The following is an 18,388-nucleotide window of genomic DNA, read 5'->3' as shown; positions in this document are numbered from 1 at the left end:
ATGCGTCACTTTTGCAATGTTGACCTTGCGTGACGTCATTTATGACGTCATCAAGGTCATATTAGTTTTTCGTCAATAACTCTTGATCAAATTGAGCTAGCGAGTCGGGAAAGCCACCAATGGACTCAGGAAGACCTGCCGAATCGAATGATATGCGACATGACCCCTTTCGACCTACTTCGTGACCTGGGGGTGCTGACCTGACCTTGACCTGAGGTCAACACCCCAATTTGACCTGACCCGGACAAAAAGTATATCATTCGACGCGCCTGAGCGAGGTGAACACGATGCTGCCAAAATCGGCGCTCTGCGGCCGTTTTTTGCGAAGTTATTCACCAAAAACTGAACCGTACCTTGGGGCACTTGACCTGACCTCAGAGGTCACCGGTTGACCTAGGACCTTAAAATGGGGTACCAATCTCTGCGTCTCGTAACGGCGCACACGCTCGTTTTTTCCGCGACGCGCTAGCTCCACCAGGGGCGAAACGGCGAGGGGGGGTCGTACCCGCCCCCCCCCCCCCCCCTCGGCCGGCGCGTATGTAGAAAACCAATAGGTCCGGCGAGGGTTAAGTGCCTCAACTGGCTGCAATTCGCAATGGCTCTATTTCAGGGATATTATGTGATTACGGAGCGAGCGAAGCGAGCGTAGTCTTTCCTTAGATTAACGGAAATTTCTGAGTACGAGCGGCTGGCCGGCCGGCCGGCCGTGGTCACGCTTTTGCGAGGCTTATATCTCAGCAACCACTTGACCGATTTACACGCGGTAATTTTTGTAGGGTAGCTTCATTCCTTCTACCAAGTATTGGACTATTCCCGATGCATGTGGGTGACCCCTTATGCACGTGCCACGTGCAAAACGAAGAGGTGTCAATTTTGTAATTGTTGCAATATATCGGTAACTACTTGGCCGATTGCGCTGAAAGTTGGCATGTAGGTAGGCACCCACTAGGCACTGCATATACATGTGCCAGAGTTGGGGTGTGCGCACGTGCAGGGGTCGTTTCCAGATCTCGGGAACGGCTGGACCGATTGCGCTCAAATTTGGTACACGGTTAGGGACCGGTTAGTAGGGTGCTGTGCACAAGTCAGTTGGGACCCATTTTGCACGTGCGCACGTGCAGGGTGCCGCTTCCAGATCTCGAGAACGGCTGGGCCGATTGTGCCCAAATTTGGCACATCGCTAGAGACCGGTTAGTAGGGTGCCGTGCACAAGTCAGTTGGAGGAACCCCCCGCAATTTCGCACGTGCAAGGCCCACCCTCTCGCTCGCTCCGTTAGTCGCCCCAAAAGGCGTTATACTGGTCAGACATCACAATTCATATTTAGCGGCTTTAAATGACATGGAACCATGCCTAGAAAGTAGAAACATGTTTTAACTGGTTCATTGTGACAGAATCCACTCGGATTATGAATTATGATGCTTGGTCATGGTTTGTTGTCAGATTCCATGAGCTCACATATACATGGGATATACTTTCAGCGTGGGATCCAGTGAGATTATAGATCCTAGCTTGTCGTTTGTTTCATGATCCATTGCGTTCATAGAATCATCACTCGGATCCAAGCACATGTCTGCCTTTTAGTGCAAATTAACAGTATGATCGAAACATGTGTCATCATGTGTGTGCTTATAATAACTAGCCTTTACTATCTTTAAATTTTTGAACCTCAACTCGTGGAATTTTTAACCTCAACTCGTGGAATTTTTAACCTTAACTCGTGGAATTTTGAGCCATAACTCGTGGAAATAATGGATGCATCGCGAATGAAAATATGTCCCAGTAGCTTTGTTGGCAGACCGCCCTGTTTCATGTCAACATAAAGAAAATGTGTTGCTCATATTGTCTAAATGCACCTTTCCACCTATCATACTCGTTCAAACAATGCTCATGTAGATATTAGTATGCATGTATTGCATCAAACGTTGAACACGAATTATAGGTAACAGACAAACGGAAGACACACGGCAAGCTAGGAATGACTGCGACACATTTGGAAGTTTACACATCAGGTGTATCGGACATATCAGGTACATTTCTCATGCAATTACAAACATCATATAGACTTTATGTACAAAATTGAAAATATCAGCTACATAACGCAGCTTGAAAGACTGTTAAACACACCCCACCAGGGCGCGGGTTAAACATCCTACATATGACCGTGAAACTATATATGCGTTTCTCTCAATGAGCCGTTTCAATTGAGCGACTTAGTAGACCGGCTTGTAGAGGGGAGCGGCCTTGTAGGTAGGCGTGTAGGCGGGCTTGTGGACCGGCTTGTAGGCGGGCTTGTAGGCGGGCTCGTGGTAGGCAGGAGCGGGCTTGTAGGCGGGGGCGGGCTTGTAGGCAGGAGCTGCCTTGTAGGCGGGCGCGTGGTGCTCCGGGTACTGGGCGTAGCCCGCGTAGGACACGTCGGCGTTGAAGCCGCCGTAGTGGTCGGCGTAGTACTTGACGTGCTGGGTACGGCCGTCGGGTAGCACGACGCTGTAGGAGCCCTCGACGTTGCCGCCGTCACTGGTCTCCTTCTTGTTGAACTGGGCGCCGTAGTGCGGGTCGTGCACGGCGTAGTCGTACGCGTACCTGAAACAATACAATATGAATGAATGAATGAATGAATGAATGAATGAATGAATGAATGAATGAGTCGAGGTATCTCAGCAATAATTATTGGCGTTTGCAGGCTATTGGCGGTTTGTAATGATATCAAGGAGGTTGTCACTATGTTCTCATGGGTCGCCAGTAATACCAGCATTGGCAGCTCATTTATTACCGAGTCACGCTACTCACGGCGTTTTTGCGTCGTACTCGTCGTGTCCGTAGCTGTTGCCGTGCTGGGCGGCGGCCACGGCGGCCAGGGCGGCGATCAGGAAGAACTGGAGGTCACATAAATGGCTCATTAGAACACTAGCGCGTGACATTTATGGACCTATGGAGAACTGGAGCAACCATGCGCACTGCGCAGTTATCGCAATTTTGGTGCTGGCACTGTGGCGACAAAAAAAAAACATTACGCATAGATTAACGATTAATATTTGTAAGGAACACTACCGATGAATCAATGATCAAACATTAGATTTAAAAAAAATGTTAATTAAACATTGTGCTAGCGTATCACGTAATTTTCTGGACCTTGTCTTTGACTGCACGCAAGTAGAGTCCCCGACCTGTGCCGTGGGACCGGACTCGTCCCGGTGACCGACCACCTACCTTCATGACTGGGTGACTGGGCGTTCTCGGCTGAACTGTGCAAGTCGCCGGTTGCGTGCCGCCTATATACCACTCCTTGAACCAATGTCAAGGCCTCCGCGGGCCATTCGGCGGCAGGTGACGGCCAATAAACGGCGGACGGTAGCGCAACAGGTGCGCCACTCGGACGGCGGCTGGCAGGGCGTCGAAGCGCCGACCGGAGAGTAGGTGACGATCGGAGACGCGGGGGGAGGCGGGTGACCGGTAGTGAGGGTGTCCAGTTCCTCTGTTAACTGATCGTGTCCGCTTCCAGTGGTCAGTGGTGAAGTGTTTCAGTTCGTCGGTTATGACAAGCCCTTCAGTATGGAGCTGAGAGATTAACATACATAAATGGCTCATGAGATCACATTATTATTGCGTAGAATTCCCGCAAGAATTAGAGCTATCCTTGAAATATCTGATAATGTGCGCGCGTGTGCTGTGTCATGGTCACAAGGAAACCGGCGCTGCGCACTGGTGTGCACTTCAGGGACTATTCTGAGCTGCACCGCTGCCCCCACTTTTGTTTCGACCCCTACGTTATTATCTTCCGTTAGGGAACATGAGTAGCAAACGTGTTGATGTCACCCGTGTTGGGTCAGTTTTTGAATAAAAATTTCATCTCATTTTAAAGACATATCTGTGTCATTTTAGCCGCAAAACAAGCATTTGTGTTTTAGCAATTGTGACCATTGACCATGCAGTATAACTATCGAAAATATCCCTTAATCTTTTTATATGCTGACTGTTACATCAAGCAGTTTTCTTCACATTTTAGTGCATCGCATTTCAATTATTATTGAGAATGATATGCTGTTCACCAAATAAATACGTATAGCTTTGCTTGGGTATGAAAGATGACCGACCTACAAAAGCACAAGCCTTGCTTGAAATGGCAATTGCATATGCATATTAGGGTGCATCATACGCCCCGATGTCTTCAAATCGATCTGTCTGTTGATTCAATTTGTTCCACTAGTAGCACAATGACGCTGTGCAAAATTAAAATTATATCGGATGCCATCTAGGGGGTCCGCATCAGCTATGAACATGCTTCATCACTTAACCTTCCCCGATGGAGGGGGTTGGTGCGACCACTGCTGTTTTTGTCACGATCGGTCGAAACACGTCCGGTTAGGGAACTTTAATTTGGCTTAGCTGACCTTTGATACTTAAGCCTGAACATTTGGCATTTGCTGCATTTTGATATCAGGTCAGGTCAGTGACCTATGACGTCATATGCGAACCTCTCGATGGTCTAAAAATGCTGCATAGATTCGCAGCGCTCTCAGAGTCGGGGCATCTTTCGCAGGGAGACGAAACTTAGGAAATCACAAGCTTTCAAATTTTTACAGCTTTTTTCCTCTGATTTTCTTTTCCGTAAAGGTCGCCTGAGGTCAGGTCAGTCACGTGACACCTCCATTATGCCCCATAGGTAGTGATACAGAAACTGCTCACTGAGCAGTTTCTGTATTGTTTTTTCTGTATCTGTTTTGGCGCTAACTGAGTAGTGCTCAGTTAGCGCCAAATATGATCCAAATATGTTTCAGGAATTGAAATTTATTTTTGTGCCCCGTTTTCGTGGACTGATGCCTGGTTTGTATTCAACTTGTGCCCTATATGACGTCCTTTGACATCACTTAGAGTATTTGAGATCATCGCGATTTTTCCTCAATAAGCCTAAATTAAGCACGAAAATAATAACTATAGATAGTTTCAGCTTAGCCAACTGATACGCATTACCTATATTTAGGAAGTAGGGCTTTTGCTGGGAGGGAAGTCTGGAACAAATCGCTTCGTTAAGTTCCAATGATTAACTTGGTTTTTCTTGGGTTAGAGCGGTTCTTGCTTATTTTATGGTTTTGCGATTCAACGACATGACTTCGATACTTCGACTCTGGGCTCGCAGAAGACGCACACGATGATGAGCTCGCCGATATGAAGCCTGAAATTCCTAGTCGACCATGGCAGCGTCAAAACCAAATGAAGTTACTTTGTCACGCATGCAGCCCTGACAAAACCGGTTTGAGACGAACTCATGTTGAGGTAAATGTTAACACCGCTATTATTGGTTTAGAGTGACTCGTTAGTATCTTTTTAGCAATCCGTGAATAATTATCATGTAATTTGATAGCACGTCTTCGACGACAACAAGAGTAAGCCGCTCTTCCCGTCGGTAATTGTTCGGCGACCTCATGATGGACCAAGTCCCTGTGGAGCATCCCAAGTCTGGACTCTCATCCCTCGCAGACAGGTGTATCCGACGTTGTCAACGACCTTGCGGTTTCAGTAGCGACGTCCGAACTTGATATCTTCATTTTGTTGCCGCCACTTGCTCTATTGAATGTTGCCGAGGTTTGGGCGCGGTCTTGCCGGGGTGTGACTGGCGATGATCATTCTGACTCGGTTTTCATATTTACCCCATTGACCCAAAACAATAGGTCACGATCACGTGAACGAAACCTCCGGAACCTCAGGTGACCGGAATGGAATATCTGAGACATGCCAGTTGCTACTTTCTGGAGTTTCATCTCCTTGTGAAAGACCCTTCCCCGTGCGTCGACGAGTGGATGCAACGCTGAATGGTTGGCGCTATAGGTATATGTAGTTGTTGCACCGCGCTATATAGTTGTTGCACCAGATACATAGCCCAGAAAGACGAGAGAGAGCGCAGGCCTTTCAAAAAGCAGACGCACTGACACTGCAGTAGCGTCTGATGATAAGAGCATTGTCTAATGTCTACTCATCTCGTAAGCGTGACTACATTGAAACGTTTGAGCATTGAACACTTACGAAGTAGTTTTGTTGCCTTCGTAACATATTAATCGTAATATTTCGTAATATTTATTCGAAGCCTTCGTAATATTTCGAAGCTGTCGGTGGTGATTTACACCTACTATGGATAGCTGGCAGGACTCCGACTGGTTGACCTGACCTGACCTGACCCGACCAAGCCTAAATGCATAGAGACATCATCTTTGATCAAAGCTGATCTGAAAATCGTAATCAGCACCCCGAAAAAACTACAACAAACTCAATTCACGAAGTTCTACCAGGTCCCGATTTTCCCGACTTTTGGGTCATTGACCTGACCTGGAAGGTCAACCAATGACCTAGGACCGTAGAAATTGATATCATCTGCTTCTTCTCGTTACGGGAAACACGCTAGTTTTTCCGTGAAGCTCTGGCTTAATCAGAGACCGAACAGCAAGAGGGTCCAGCTCCTGTACGTTAGACGCACACAAAACACCAATACGGGCGAGTGTCAAGACTCCTACACTGTAAACTCATTTCAACAAACGTTTGTTACTTTTACAAGGAAAATTATTTAGCGCAAATCCCCGCACACTGTAAACTCATTTCAACAAACGTTTGTTACTTTTACAAGGAAAATTATTTAGCGCAAATCCCCGCACCCTTTGCCATGTCATCGAACGACCCTATTGTTTGTCATGGTAGTTTTCCTTACAACCCACTCACATGTAGTTCGTTAGACTAGCTACCAAAGTTTGCTTTGTCATTGTTGTGTGAACGACTGTTTTCCTAGTTATAATCATGCGGCTACTAGGTAAAGACCTGCGCATGTTTGCATTTAACAGGGCTGAGCTGTGTACTTGTTAAGTCAAATCAATGCAAATCTTAGTTATATAGCATAGTAATGCCTACGTGCAGCAAACCTGTACTTGTAAGCATTCTACTAGTCTCAGGTTTGTATCGTTTTACAAAGACCTCCCTTGTATTCGTCAGTTTTCTCCACAAATCGCAGGTCGCCGCTCTGCAGTCTCATTATTACAGCAAAACAGCATTACTGAGAGTAGGTCATGTATTTAAAATGGTACATACACATTACACACACAATGGTGATGACACTCATGACCGAAGGGGCAAGGGCAATAACGCATGCGAAAAGGCAATGAGCGTCATCAGTCTTATCGAGTGCACTGTAGAATCACACGTTTACATGCATTAGGTTTGAGTTGATAATCAACTTGGGTTCCCTGAATCGCAATAACTGGTTTGGGGACTCGCAACATCGAGGAATGCCTTGATTCGGAAACATGTTATTTCTAAGTCTGCGGAACACGAATTTTAAGGGGCAAACCCATTCAAATCTAAGGGGCATTCAAATTCATTAGCCCCTTTGAATTTAGGTGCTTTTTCATTTTTAGAATTCTTAAGTTTCTGCAGTTTGCTGTCTTCAGTGTAGCGACCCTTGCTTGCAAGCTGGAGCTTTCGCTCCTGATGAAAGCCTGAAAGAAAGCATCGCTATATTATAGCATATGCAGAACAATATGACCTGGAGCAGAACACATTGTGCTTGCTTCCATACATCACGCACTTATTTAGCAAATTTCTCTGATTCAATCTGCATTAACTATCAGTTGAAAGACATACATTTCATTAAAAAATGACAAAAACGACCGAACACTGTTATCACCTACCATTTTCACGGAAGTGCGCAGGAGGCCACATCACTGCACGGCGGTTGGTGCGCAACTGAAAATTTCAAAATGAAACGGCCGGAAGCGTTTTTGGCGCCACCTATATAACAAGTAACAGCTTTGTGTATGTTACTACTAACACGTCTAACTAGCGTAACTAAGTCCGTGTTGCAAAGGTGTAGCTGATACCTTTGACAAGGACATAGATTACATAAGCATGTATCAGTATTGTTGCGATGGTGTAGCTGGTTCTTTCGACAAGGATATAAATTACAAATCATAAGCAAATCTATGTTCCATATTACGAATAAGACCCTGGTAGTTTTCACAATAGCCTCCATAATCCTCGTCAATTTTATGAATGGTCGACTAGGTGCTGGGGCTGATACCAATCTTTGCCCTGTTGATTCAACCAACTATGACAAGATATTCGTCGTTCGACATAACCTTTATTAGTATTTTTGACAAACGCTCGTCGTTGTACGACAACCCCTTGTCAAAATGAGTTTACAGTGCACCCTTTGCCATGTCATCGAACGACCCTATTGTTTGTCATGGTTGTTTTTCTTACAACCCACTCACATGTAGTTCGTTAGACTAGCTACCAAAGTTTGCTTTGTCATTGTTGTGTGAACGACTGTTTTCCTAGTTATAATCATGCGGCTACTAGGTAAAGACCTGCGCATGTTTGCATTTAACAGGGCTGAGCAGTGTACTTGTTAAGTCAAGTCAATGCAAATCTTAGTTAGCATAGTAATGTCTACGTGCAGCAAACCTGTACTTGTAAGCAATCTACTAGTCTCAGGTTTGTAACGTTTTACAAAGACCTCCCTTGTATTCGTCAGTTTTCTCCACAAATCGCAGGTCGCCGCTCTGCAGTCTCATTATTACAGCAAAACAGCATTACTGAAAGTAGGTCATGTATTTAAAACGGTACATACACATTACACACACAATGGTGATGACACTCATGACCCAAGGGGCAAGGGCAATAACGCATGCGAAAAGGCAATGAGCGTCATCACTTATCGAGTACACTGTAGAACCACACGTTTACATGCATTAGGTTTGAGTTGGTAGTCAACTTGGGTTCCCTGCCTCGCAATAACTGGTTTGGGGACTCGCAACATCGAGGAATGCCTTGATTCGGAAATATGTTATTTCTAAGTCTGCGGAACACGAATTTTAAGGGGCAAACCCATTCAAATCTAAGGGGCATTCAAATTCATTAGCCCCTTGCTTGGAATTCAGGTGCTTTTTCATTTTTAGAATTATTGAGTTTCTGCAGTTTTCTGTCTTCAGTGTAGCGACCCTTGCTTGTAAGCTGGAGCTTTCACTCCTGATGAAAGCCTGAAAGAAAGCATCGCTATACACTGTAAAAAATATTGACTATCCCTCGTCAAATGATTCTCAACGCTAAATGTCGGGGGTACAGACTAGTTTTGCATCCTACTTTTGACACACGCTGCGAGCCCCTGGCTTGTTTTGTGTTCGTCAGATGACAGTTACCAGGTGTCGGTTAGTTTTTACCACGTCCCAAAAATAGCTGGAGCGTTTCTGCCTTGTTTTGGAAGCAGGTCCTCGTTAATGCTGTGTATGATAACAAAGTACCTAGTAACAATAATAACGAAAAACAATGTCAAAACGAGGGCGGCTTGTTTAGTGACGATGTTCAAAAGAAGCATCGTCTTGTTCCTACTTAACAAATGAAGCTCAAACTAGGTCAAAACTAGGGGCCCAACTAGGCCCTAATCAACCCATAGTCAGATGACCAGCAGATCCTACGCCGCCCAATGCAGTCATCGAATTTGCCAACGAATTCGTTTGAAGACCATCATATTATTAAATATCGGTGGTCTTCAAACGAAATCCCTTACCAGTTTGATGACGAATTCATCCGGCCCATTCCAAAAACGCTCAAGATAAAATGAAAGTGTATTTCTGAAATAATGTGCTTTCTTGCAATGCACCTTTCGTATATCAAGCGAACCTTTCACTTCCAGCGCCCGTTTACAGTTATCAATCGAATCAGAAGCATGCACATACCTATCGATAGATCTGAACCTAAGAACACAGAAGACATTTTGTAGAGTACCTGTCTGAGCCTATGCAGTGGAGCCCGTGAGCCGCCCAAACCGCAGCTGCCTCATGAACTTGATGATAGGTCTGAACCTCAGATTGGCCAGAGCTTGGCCGTCAATAACCAGCTTATTTATATCCACAGTTGTAGTGACTTAGGGTTTGGAATTTGCCAAACCTAAGTTTTGATTACCAAAAGAAATTTTGTACTTCTTGCACTTGCCTTTTCTTCATAACTTTGGCGGAAATCGTCGTAGTGAAACTTCAGTGTTCCGTTAGCTGTCAGTTCTTGAGAGAGTTGGCCAGGCCGGACACCAGGGGCGGCTCCACAACTTTCGAAAAATTAAACCTAAGTCCTATTGCACTGCATGGAGAGCAATTCATTTAAAATCGCTCTTGTCCCCCCCCCCCTCTCGACAACTTTGCAAACGTCTCTGCGCGATTTGGTTGAGAATAATGGCTTATGGCAAGTTATTGATCAGAACGTCGATCACTGCAGGTCATATATCGGCAAGCAATTCTTCATAACTAGACACTGCACAAATGGAAACGATACAGGTTTGCCCAGTGATAAACACTCGCACTTCACAGACACGCGCACCCCCGACCGAACGCGGCACGGCACAGCGCAACTGACGCCGGGAAGCCGGGAACGCATTAAGTGAAGGATTCACAGGTGCGCAACTTTACTGCGAACAATAAAAACCTACCGCAAACGATTAAAAAAAAAAGTTTTAGGGCAATCGGAAATACAAATGTATTGACTTATAGAAATAAAATTGTCATTCACCTTCCAAATAACCCAACAATTTATTTGCCGTGAAAAGTGTCTGGAAATGGAAAGTTGCAAACATGATTCAGCAAGTAGGGAAACGCAGCAGCTACCTGGCGAATAATCTCAGGCTGGTTTAGTGACGAGTGCATTGCTACGGCTTGTTCCTCACCCTTCACAGATTACTATAACAAAACTACCCCTAGTATTTTGATCATCCTGAGGCTGGCTTTCACCTAATAATTTGATGAGGGTCTTCCTCGTTTCGGATTGAGGCGAAAACAAACGTCAAACAACCTTGATAGTTAATTCAGCACTTCAAAACAAAGGTACACCTAGAGTATCATTACAATACCGGATCATAACGATCTGGATAGTTCTCAGCCTGTAAGCTAACTAAGCGGTAACTAGTCAAGTGGTAGGTACCGGAAGCATTGACAACCTGGTGACTGTTTCGAGACCCTTGTTTTGACACATAGCTCGTCAATATTTTTTACAGTGTATTATAGCATATGCAGAACAATATGGCCTGGAGCAGAACACATTGTGCTTGCTTCCATACATCACGCGCTTATTTAGCAAATTTCTCTGATTCAATCTGCCTTACTATCAGTTGAAAGACATACATTTCATTAAAAAATGACAAAAACGACCGAACACTGTTATCACCTACCATTTTTACGGAAGTGCGCAGGAGGCCACATCACTGCACGGCGGTTGGCGCGCAACTGAAACTTTCAAAATGAAACGGCCGGAAACGTTTTTTGGCGCCACCTATATAACAAGTAACAGCTTTGTATATGTTACTACTAACACGTCTAACTAGCGTAACTAAGTCCGTGTTGCAAAGGTGTAGCTGATACCTTTGACAAGGACATAGATTACATAAGTATGTATCAGTATTGTTGCAATGGTGTAGCTGGTTCTTTCGACAAGGATATAAATTACAAATCATAAGCAAATCTATGTTCCATATTACGAATAAGACCCTGGTAGTTTTCACAATAGCCTCCATAATCCTTGTCAATTTTATGAATGGTCGACTAGGTGTTGAGGCTGATACTAATATTTGCCCTGTTGATTCAACCAACTATGACAAGATATTCGTCGTTCGACATAACCTTTATTAGTATTTTTGACAAACGCTCGTCGTTGGACGACAACCCCTTGTCAAAATGAGTTTACAGTGTATAGGTGAAATCAGATACATTTCAGATTGATTTGGTGGGCAGTTTTACGATAGCACTTGCAATGTTTAGCGATTCTAAAAGATATTTTGACCTAAGAATAATTTTAAATAATTTGTAATTAAGCGCCATTAATGATCAATTTCATGAAATTTCGTTAACTTTAGGGTCAATGCGGACCCCCTAGATGGCTTCAGAAATTCTTGAAATTTGGCATGGTTGATACATTTAGGATACGTAACAAATTAATTTTGGTGACAGGGGGTTCGTAGAAATTTTTCGAAAAAGTGGGGCGTTTGATGCACCCTAATGCATATGTATCTTAAGTTTGTTAAAACATGCCACTGTAGATGACGAGGCGAATAAGTTGCATCGTATTTGCATATTTATTGTTTAGTTTAGATATTACTGTTGAAAATGTCCCCTGGCCACGCGATGGCCCACCGCTGCGGCACCATGACCAGGTGGCGTGGCGGTCCACCAGCCGGCGGCCGTGACTGCTGCACCAAGGTCGCAGTCCTGTCGGCAACTGGAGCATGGTTTACAGTCCAGTGGGCGGCGCTGCATTTTCTGGGGTGAAGGAAGTGCAAACTGCCTGGGAAAGTCGCAAACGTTCAGCGTCGCAGGCGAGTTGATATGGCGGTCAGCTGACCACACTCTGATAAAGGAGAGGGAAAAAACTCACCGATTCAGCAAATCCATGTTATCTTTCGGACGGCATCGCAATGATCGACTGAAACTGAAAATGTACGTTACTGGTTATTCTCTAGGCGCGCTTGTTACAGCTTAAATGCACTGTATAATGGCATTTTCGGCAGCTAGCATTTCGGTGAATCGCTAACGCTAAATTTCTGATCAGTTGAAGACGCAAACGCCATTTATGAAGGGTCACCTATTTACCTACCTATTTTACCGCGCCAGAAAATATCAACTGCATTCTATAAAAGAAAACAACAGAAGGAAAAGATAACTATTGCGCTTTGTCTTTTTTTTTCTAGGAACGTTTTTTTTAGAGCTTTCAGAGCGTCTTGTATGAATAATGGCACCAAGCTGAGTCTTAATCACCGGCCTAACGGCGGTCCTTTTAATTTGCTGGTCATGTCAGTTTACCAGCGGACACACCCACTTGCACAGGTCAGACTCATTATCGTTTGCGGCGCATAATGATCTCAATCAATGATTTGCATTGACGGATTTCTAAATCGAGGTTTGGTAATCGATGATAAAATGAAAACAGTTGACAGAACCTCTTGTGTATGCAAAGTAATAGAACTGTAGAGGCTAGACGGAGGCGTAGTATACATGCATATTGAAAAGTGGCAGTATTCGAATTGAAAAATATGTAAATTCTCATCATCTAGTTTATGAAAGCATCATACTCCGTCTGTGTGTCCGCACATAGGTGTAGTGGGTTCAACGGCGCTGCTTACTGATCAGACTGGCCGCCTGACATTTCCGTCATTGAAAAAGCAGACGTTTCTGCGGATCAAGTCCTTGCGTACTTTGGTATGCACTAAAAGGTGGTCTTATGCATGCTTTCATCCGGTCAGAAGGGAAAGATATGCGTATTTTCTCCGATGTAAGAGCTGGCAGCCTAAAGACGGCTCTAAGGCAGCCTGTGGGCGGGCCAATCTAAACGTGCAGTCAGTCTTAAAAGTACTGCGCAACAGTGCGGGGGATCTGTCAAACCCGACCGTGGAAGGACTGCTACATTTGAGTCACCGAAGCAATTGACATCCTCGTCCATTCCCCAGGTCAATTGTTTCGATGACTTTCAAATTATAGCAGCCCCTTCCTCGGTCAGGATTGATGGACCCACCGGTATTTTGCGCGGTACTTTTAAGACTGACTATAGAGCGCACAACCGCCGATGATCTGACACATGGGCTGGACTTTCGACGTCGGCCGATCCGGAGATGAGAATGGGAAAACGGGCAAAAAATACAACACAAATATATCATAAATTGTAGAGCAGGGAGCGGATGTGAAAATCACACTCAAACGGATATGCTTGGCAGACTAAAAAAAGGCCAGTGAATATACATATTTCTTTTCTCAAAATAAGATACTAACGGAGCGCCATTTTTTAATAAATAACCTTTTATCTGTATAGCTCGAAGGAAAAAGGAAAAAAACTACAAACATCACCAGACAATGTACAAACAGCGTGCACTTTATGATCTAATTTATCATGCATTTGTTCAGCGTGACCACAACACAGCACATTCACGCACCGCCATTGATCATTTTCATGGCGTTCATTAACGTGGCCGAGCTGCGGCCAGTGTGTGGCGGCCCACCGCGCGCCGGCCGCGGGCGGGGTCCGCCGGATGTGACTCGCCGGTCGGGTCACTGTGACCGGACCACGCCAAACCAAAACGGTCGGTCACCGGCGCGGCGGCGACCAGCCGTGACCGGCCGGGGCGCCGGCGCCCTGCCCCGCCTCCGTTACGTCACGCCTCACACGCCGTTACGTCACCGGCGGCGTCTTACGCGCGACTCCCGGGGCGCCGGCTGCCGGCCGCGCCCCCGCCGCACGACCTTGCTCTCGCGCGCCGGGCCCACTTGCGCGCCCGAGTTCCCGCCATTGCGCGCTGCGGATAACGGCGCCAACGGGCCGAGGTCGCGCCGCTGGCCGCCAAAACCGCCCACCGTGAAATGGCCGCCACGTGGTCTGATGGAGCGACCAGATGGCGGGTTTCCATCAAGACTAGCGTAACGAATTACAAACAATTAACGCTTAATTTCAATTTCCACTTTCATGCTTGGACCAAGGCATGCTTGGACCGAATTTCAGGGTCATGAAAATACGGATTCAAGTGTCCATTTTAAGTGACATAATATCTTATGGCTTGCCTAATGAACTATAAAAATCGAACGACAACAAATCACCGACCCCATATGTAAGAATTTGTGGAGGATCGTTAGCCGAAGATCAAGAATCAAGAATCAAGACATTATTGGGCTGCAGAGAGAAGACATCGGATGCTAAGTCACACTCATTAGAACGTGCCAAAGAGCCTTATGCCAGAGCGGGTGACCCATGGTGATGACCTGCAGGTCGGCAGCAAGGCCGTATATAGGTCGGCAGTAGCCAGGTAGCAGCCCAAAATACTCCTCGAATAACCGAAAGGCCAAGCCAATAATACAGGCGAAACGCCTTTTGGACGAAGAACGAGCGAGCGAGGGAGAGGATACTTCCAACGGGCTTGTGCACAGCACTTTACCAACCGGTTGCTTGCGATCTAATAAATTTGGGTGCAATCGGACCAGCCGTTCTCGAGATCTGAAAGCGCCCCCTGCACAGGCGCACGTGTAGTAGCACCCTTACCGTAACACATACGAATGCATTGCCTGGTGGGTGCCTACCTGTATGCCAAGTTTCGGCGAAATTGCCTCAGTAATTACCGAATTATTGTAATGGGGACGTCTTTGAGTTTTGACACCTCTTTTTTGCATTTTGTACGTGGGGTGACTCACAAGCATCGAGAGCATTCGATGTTTGGTTGAAGAGATGTAACTACCCTACAAAAATTACTGTATGTCAATTGCCTAAGCGGTTGCCGAGATACCTATAATATGTAGGCCTCTCAAAATCGCCACGTTTGCAAAATAGCTTGAACACCCCTTTCACGTGCCGCCACGTGCCACGACGGTCACCTAGATGCATCAAGAGTAGACAATTACGGGGAAGAAAGGATGGGGCTACCCAGCAAAAAAAGGCCGCAGGCCGTTATCCCTTCATCCTTGTTATGTTCACGGGTTCTCGTTTATTGGATACGGTTTGCATCCTTTCGGCTCATAAGAATTGCTTCAATCAGAATGCTTTATAAAAAGATGCTTGCTTTTACATCAATACCCAACGGCCAACAATGACCTGTAGTCGATATTTCCGATATTTCCGAAGAGACTGTTGAGACCGTCCCGTACGGGGCAGGCCAGCCAGCTGCAGCAATCCTGGGGCCGATCTCACCAAATGCGGTAAACTCGTTTGGGGTAGCTGCAAGTTACCGTACCGAAATAACCCCAAGCAAATAATCCAGGCTCACCGGCCCAAGGGTCCAGCGCCTTGGAGATAGAATTGGTTATCAATGGTTAGGAGTTACTGCCAGTCCTGAAGATACGACGGCGGATAAAAGGCACAACTCACCAGTTTTTTTTGTTTTCTGTTTTTTTTTTTGCTTTTTTGGCGGACCAAGGCTGAAAAGTGAAATCCCATGCTTCTTTTCAGGTGTTTATGTATTATTATTATTATTATTAGATCGTGTATTCCACTAACCACAAGCATAAAGTGGGCGTTACAGTAGAAAGTACGTTTATTGAGCTACTTACTTCAAAGCAAAACATGACGTTCTTATGCACGTATAGGCTAGCATAATCTTCTTGTGCACGCATTCTAATGATATTTATCAAGCTTCTCTTTTTTCGTCAACGCTTTGTTTTCAAATAGGTATGTCTAACATCAAATCAAGGGTACAGCATTTGTATACAGCTGGCTTTGTGGACCACCGATTTGCATCTCTGCGAATTCCCAGCACCTCTCACCCGTACATTGGTCTCTGACCACTGCGCCTTGGGCCGTTCAGCGGTCGTGCAGCCTTGACCGCCGTGCCTGGGTATAAAATGTCGCTCGAGCGCCGGCAATGCCAGTCCAACACTGGAGCGCACACGTAACATGAAGGTGATGATAAGTTAATAATAACTGTATTCGGTAACTGGAGAGAAAATAAAGTCAACCATCACTTCATCTTTGTCTTCAACAGTATTTTCCTTCCAAGAGTACTAAGTCAATTACCTCATAAACTTCACATAACTTTGATTTTATAGAATCGTATAGGTAAAATGACCGTTGCGAGCATTCCGTTTATCTGAACAAATATTACGCCTTTTCAGCTCTTCTTGATCGCCGCCCTGGCCGCCGTGGCCGCCGCCCAGCACGGCAACAGCTACGGACACGACGAGTACGACGCCAAAACGCCGTGAGTAGCGTGACTCGGTCATAAATGAGCTATCAATGCCGGTATTACTCGGAACATAGCAGTAGCTTCACTGAACTTGCATGGCCTGCAAATGCCAAGCCTTACCGTAATGCATCAATTCATTCTTTCATTCATTCACTCATTCATTCGTTCGTTCGTTCGTTCGTTCGTTCGTTCGTTCGTTCGTTCGTTCGTTCGTTCGTTCGTTCGTTCGTTCGTTCGTTCGTTCGCTCGCTCGTTCGTTCGTTCGTTCATTCATTCATTCATTCATTCATTCATTCATTCATTCATTCATTCATATTGTATTGTTTCAGGTATGCGTACGACTACGCCGTGCACGACCCGCACTACGGCGCCCAGTTCAACAAGAAGGAGACCAGTGACGGCGGCAACGTCGAGGGCTCCTACAGCGTCGTGCTGCCCGACGGCCGTACCCAGCACGTCAAGTACTACGCCGACCACTACGGCGGCTTCAACGCCGACGTGTCCTACGAGGGCTACGCCCAGTACCCGGAGCACCACGCGCCTGCCTACAAGCCTGCTCCTGCCTACAAGCCCGCTCCTGCTTACCACGAGCCCGCCTACAAGCCCACCTACAAGCCGGTCCATAAGCCCGCCTATACGCCTACCTACAAGGCCGCTCCGCTCTACAAGCCGGTCTATTAGCAAGTCTAGTCTATTATAAAGTCAACAGAATAATTACATTTATGCATACTAAAATTTAGCACCGGCCATGGTCGGCATTGTCTGTACCTGAGCAGTGTATCAGTTCGCTTACTTTGCCTTTGTACATATGTTATGTGTATGGTGTTAACTATGTGTTATGTATGGAAGTCTTTGTCTATGATGTTAGATGTCTAAAATGTGTTTTGTCTTTCATGTGCTTTTATGTCTGTGGTTTGCGAAATAAATACTGATGTCTTGAAACTACACAATTCTATCATTTACCTTCTTCTATCATATGTAAGTACACACAAGCTTATCATTTTAGCTCCGCTTGATAATAACCCGCGCCCCGCTGGGCTATTCAGCCATACCCGCGCTCTGGGGAGGGGCAGATTCTGCCCCCCCCCCCTGTCTAACTTCCGAACCGATGGTCGTAGAAAGACGGGGAAAACGGCAATCGAAAGCTCTCAACAAGGCGGATCTTAAGAGCCCAAACTTTTTGCTTAAGTAGGTCAGAGGTCAGGTCAAGGTCAGGTCAAGTTCAGGTCAAGGGTACAAAATGCAAGTTTCTACAGTATCGGCCTTGCACCGTAGTTGCCGAAGAACGGACTGAGACTGATTGCCCAAAACGTGTTCTTAGGCTACCAAGACAATATTCGTTGCATACAATATCATTCAAAGGTCAAGGTCAAGGTCAGGTCAGGTCAGGTCACCATGGGTGTAACTTTGTATACTTTTGAGGTCCCATGTGGGACCCCAATGCGAACATTTGGGACCCCAATTGTCATTTTGGGACCCCAATAGTGGAGGCCCCCGAGACGCACCAGCTACTTTACAAATGGAGGTCCGATGTTCATATAGAAGGTTCTCTGTATAAAAAGGAGGTCCTTTGGACAAATCGGAGGCCCTGTTGGACAAATGGGAGGCCCCCTGGACAAATAGGAGGCCCCCTGAACAAGCAGGAGGCCCCCCGGAAAACAGGAGGCCCTGGATAAATAGGAGGCCCCCTGGAGAAATAGGGAGGCTCTCTGGACAAG

General features: G+C 45.9%; 2 protein-coding genes across 3 annotated transcripts; one reads left to right on the top strand and one right to left on the bottom strand.

The window, feature by feature from the left end:
* Positions 1-1,910: 1,910 nt before the first annotated feature.
* On the bottom strand, positions 1,911-3,499 carry LOC122387530 (cuticle protein 7-like). Of its 2 annotated transcripts, XM_043377794.1 has the most exons (3): positions 3,209-3,499; positions 2,789-2,874; positions 1,911-2,581 (listed from the first exon to the last, which is right to left on the bottom strand). In XM_043377794.1, the coding sequence occupies exons 1-3, from the start codon at positions 3,212-3,214 to the stop codon at positions 2,212-2,214; spliced, it is 462 nt and encodes a 153-aa protein (XP_043233729.1). In that variant the 5' UTR covers positions 3,215-3,499; the 3' UTR covers positions 1,911-2,211. The 2 variants fall into 2 exon arrangements, with proteins under 2 accessions (XP_043233729.1, XP_043233728.1); XM_043377793.1 differs by lacking the exon at positions 3,209-3,499 and having other exon boundaries at positions 2,789-3,025.
* An 11,603-nt stretch (positions 3,500-15,102) lies between these two features.
* LOC122387523 (cuticle protein 7-like) lies at positions 15,103-17,612 on the top strand. Its single transcript, XM_043377787.1, has 4 exons — positions 15,103-15,245; positions 16,293-16,387; positions 16,600-16,685; positions 17,000-17,612. Exons 2-4 carry the CDS (start codon positions 16,382-16,384, stop codon positions 17,349-17,351), a joined length of 444 nt encoding a protein of 147 aa, XP_043233722.1. The 5' UTR covers positions 15,103-15,245; positions 16,293-16,381; the 3' UTR covers positions 17,352-17,612.
* Positions 17,613-18,388: the final 776 nt, after the last annotated feature.

Source organism: Amphibalanus amphitrite, unplaced genomic scaffold (genome assembly GCF_019059575.1).
Source record: "Amphibalanus amphitrite isolate SeventyFive unplaced genomic scaffold, NRLGWU_Aamphi_draft 000288F_arrow, whole genome shotgun sequence".
Classification (NCBI taxonomy): domain Eukaryota; kingdom Metazoa; phylum Arthropoda; class Thecostraca; order Balanomorpha; family Balanidae; genus Amphibalanus; species Amphibalanus amphitrite.
Note: the sequence above shows the minus strand (reverse complement) of the source record. Positions and strands in the feature narration are given on the sequence as shown.

Coding starts and splice junctions, on each gene's coding strand:
- LOC122387530 (XM_043377793.1), bottom strand. CDS start 2,919: ATGTCACGCGCTAGTGTTCTAATGAGCCATTTATGTGACCTCCAGTTC. Junction 2,582..2,788: donor GAGTACGACGCAAAAACGCC/GTGAGTAGCGTG, acceptor GTATTGTTTCAG/GTACGCGTACGACTACGCCG.
- LOC122387523 (XM_043377787.1), top strand. Junction 16,686..16,999: donor GAGTACGACGCCAAAACGCC/GTGAGTAGCGTG, acceptor GTATTGTTTCAG/GTATGCGTACGACTACGCCG.